Source organism: Octodon degus, unplaced genomic scaffold (genome assembly GCF_000260255.1).
Source record: "Octodon degus isolate 3935 unplaced genomic scaffold, OctDeg1.0 scaffold00532, whole genome shotgun sequence".
In the NCBI taxonomy this organism is placed as follows: Eukaryota; Metazoa; Chordata; class Mammalia; order Rodentia; family Octodontidae; genus Octodon; species Octodon degus.
In genome coordinates, this window is record NW_004525108.1 from 50,422 (window position 1) to 51,845 (window position 1,424).

At 39.0% G+C, this 1,424-nt stretch overlaps 1 protein-coding gene across 1 annotated transcript in view; it reads right to left on the reverse strand.

Moving 5' to 3' along the window:
- Positions 1 to 958: 958 nt before the first annotated feature.
- The window catches only part of LOC101563806 (olfactory receptor 4C46-like), a 983-nt gene continuing 517 nt past the window's right edge, over positions 959 to 1,424 (reverse strand). The window contains exon 2 of the mRNA XM_023708747.1: positions 959 to 1,419. Within this exon, the coding sequence (XP_023564515.1) occupies positions 959 to 1,419 (461 nt within the window). The remainder of the gene's footprint in view (positions 1,420 to 1,424) is intronic.

Here is a 1,424-nt window from a genome sequence, read left to right on the forward strand (position 1 = left end):
CTGCCTTGTGTTCATCCCCCCAAGAACTGGGATTATAGGTGTGTTCCACCATGCCTAGTCTCAATCTTTGCCTCAGTGGGCCCGAGGGGCAGGGCCAGCACAGCACTCCAGGGATCAAACCCTGACTTCTGCGTCTGCCTAAGCAGACACCTTAATCCACTGAGCTATATGGCTGGCCCCAAATTTGACTTTAAAATGCAAATCCGCACTAACTTTCTCTGACATTGGGCCAGTTATTTAACATGTTTGAACTTTACTTTTCACTCATCTATGCAACAGCAATGATCATAACAATGTCTACCTTGGAAAAGTGTTTTGAAATCAAATAAGAGATCTAAGAAAAGATTCAAAGTACAATAATTTTAATTTCCCCAACATTCCATGGCCAGTCATGTCCCAGAAATGCTAAATGGAAAATTGTGGAAACAATTCATAAATTATAAATTGTATTAAAACTTTAGTAATGTGAAGAAATTTCACACCATGTTCCTCTTTCTTATTTGTGACATGAATTGTAACTTTGTCCAGCATAACAGCATGGTCTACACATGCAATGTTTAAGATCAAGTAAGAAATAATAGCCTATATTTATGGTGCTATAATTATAACATATTGTTACAGGGCTGGGGAGAGAGCTCAGTGGAATAAATGCTTGCCTGGAGAGTGCAAGGTCCTGAGTTTGATACCTGGTACCACCAAAAAAGAAAAGAAAAACAGCATATAATTACAACTATTTTGTCATTGCTAAACACTTTGAATTATAAATTGAACTTTATGATGAGTATGTATACAGAGGATAAACAGAATTTACACATGATTTAATGATATTCTGATATCATGATAGTCTCAGTTACATCTATCCACTGGAAGATCTGATACTGTCAGGCTCATGGCTAAGGAGGAACTATGATAAAATGCGATACCATAAATGTCATGAAACATATAAAATTTGATATGATTATTTACTATCTAAAATTGTGTTCCTGTTTAATAATGTTCTAATGGCATTTTTTACCTCTGCATTTCTCACTGTGTAGATGATAGGGTTTAACATAGGAGTGACCAGAGTATAGAATATTGTTACAGCTTTATCCATGGAAAAGGTGGTCACCGGTCGCAGATAGATGAAAATACAGGGTACAAAGAACAAGACGACCACTGTGATGTGGGAGCTACAGGTGGAGAGGGCCTTTTTCTTCCCTGCAGTGCTTTGAGACCTCAAAGAACAGAGGATGACCACGTAGGAGAGCAACAACATGACAAAGATTACCATAGCCATTACCCCACCGTTGACAGCAACCAAGAGACCAAGAAGGAAAGTGTCTGTGCAGGCAAGCTGTATCAGGGGGAAGATGTCACACATGAAATGATCTATCCTGTTGGGGCCACAGAATGGGAGCCAGAACGTGACTAGGATCTGTCCA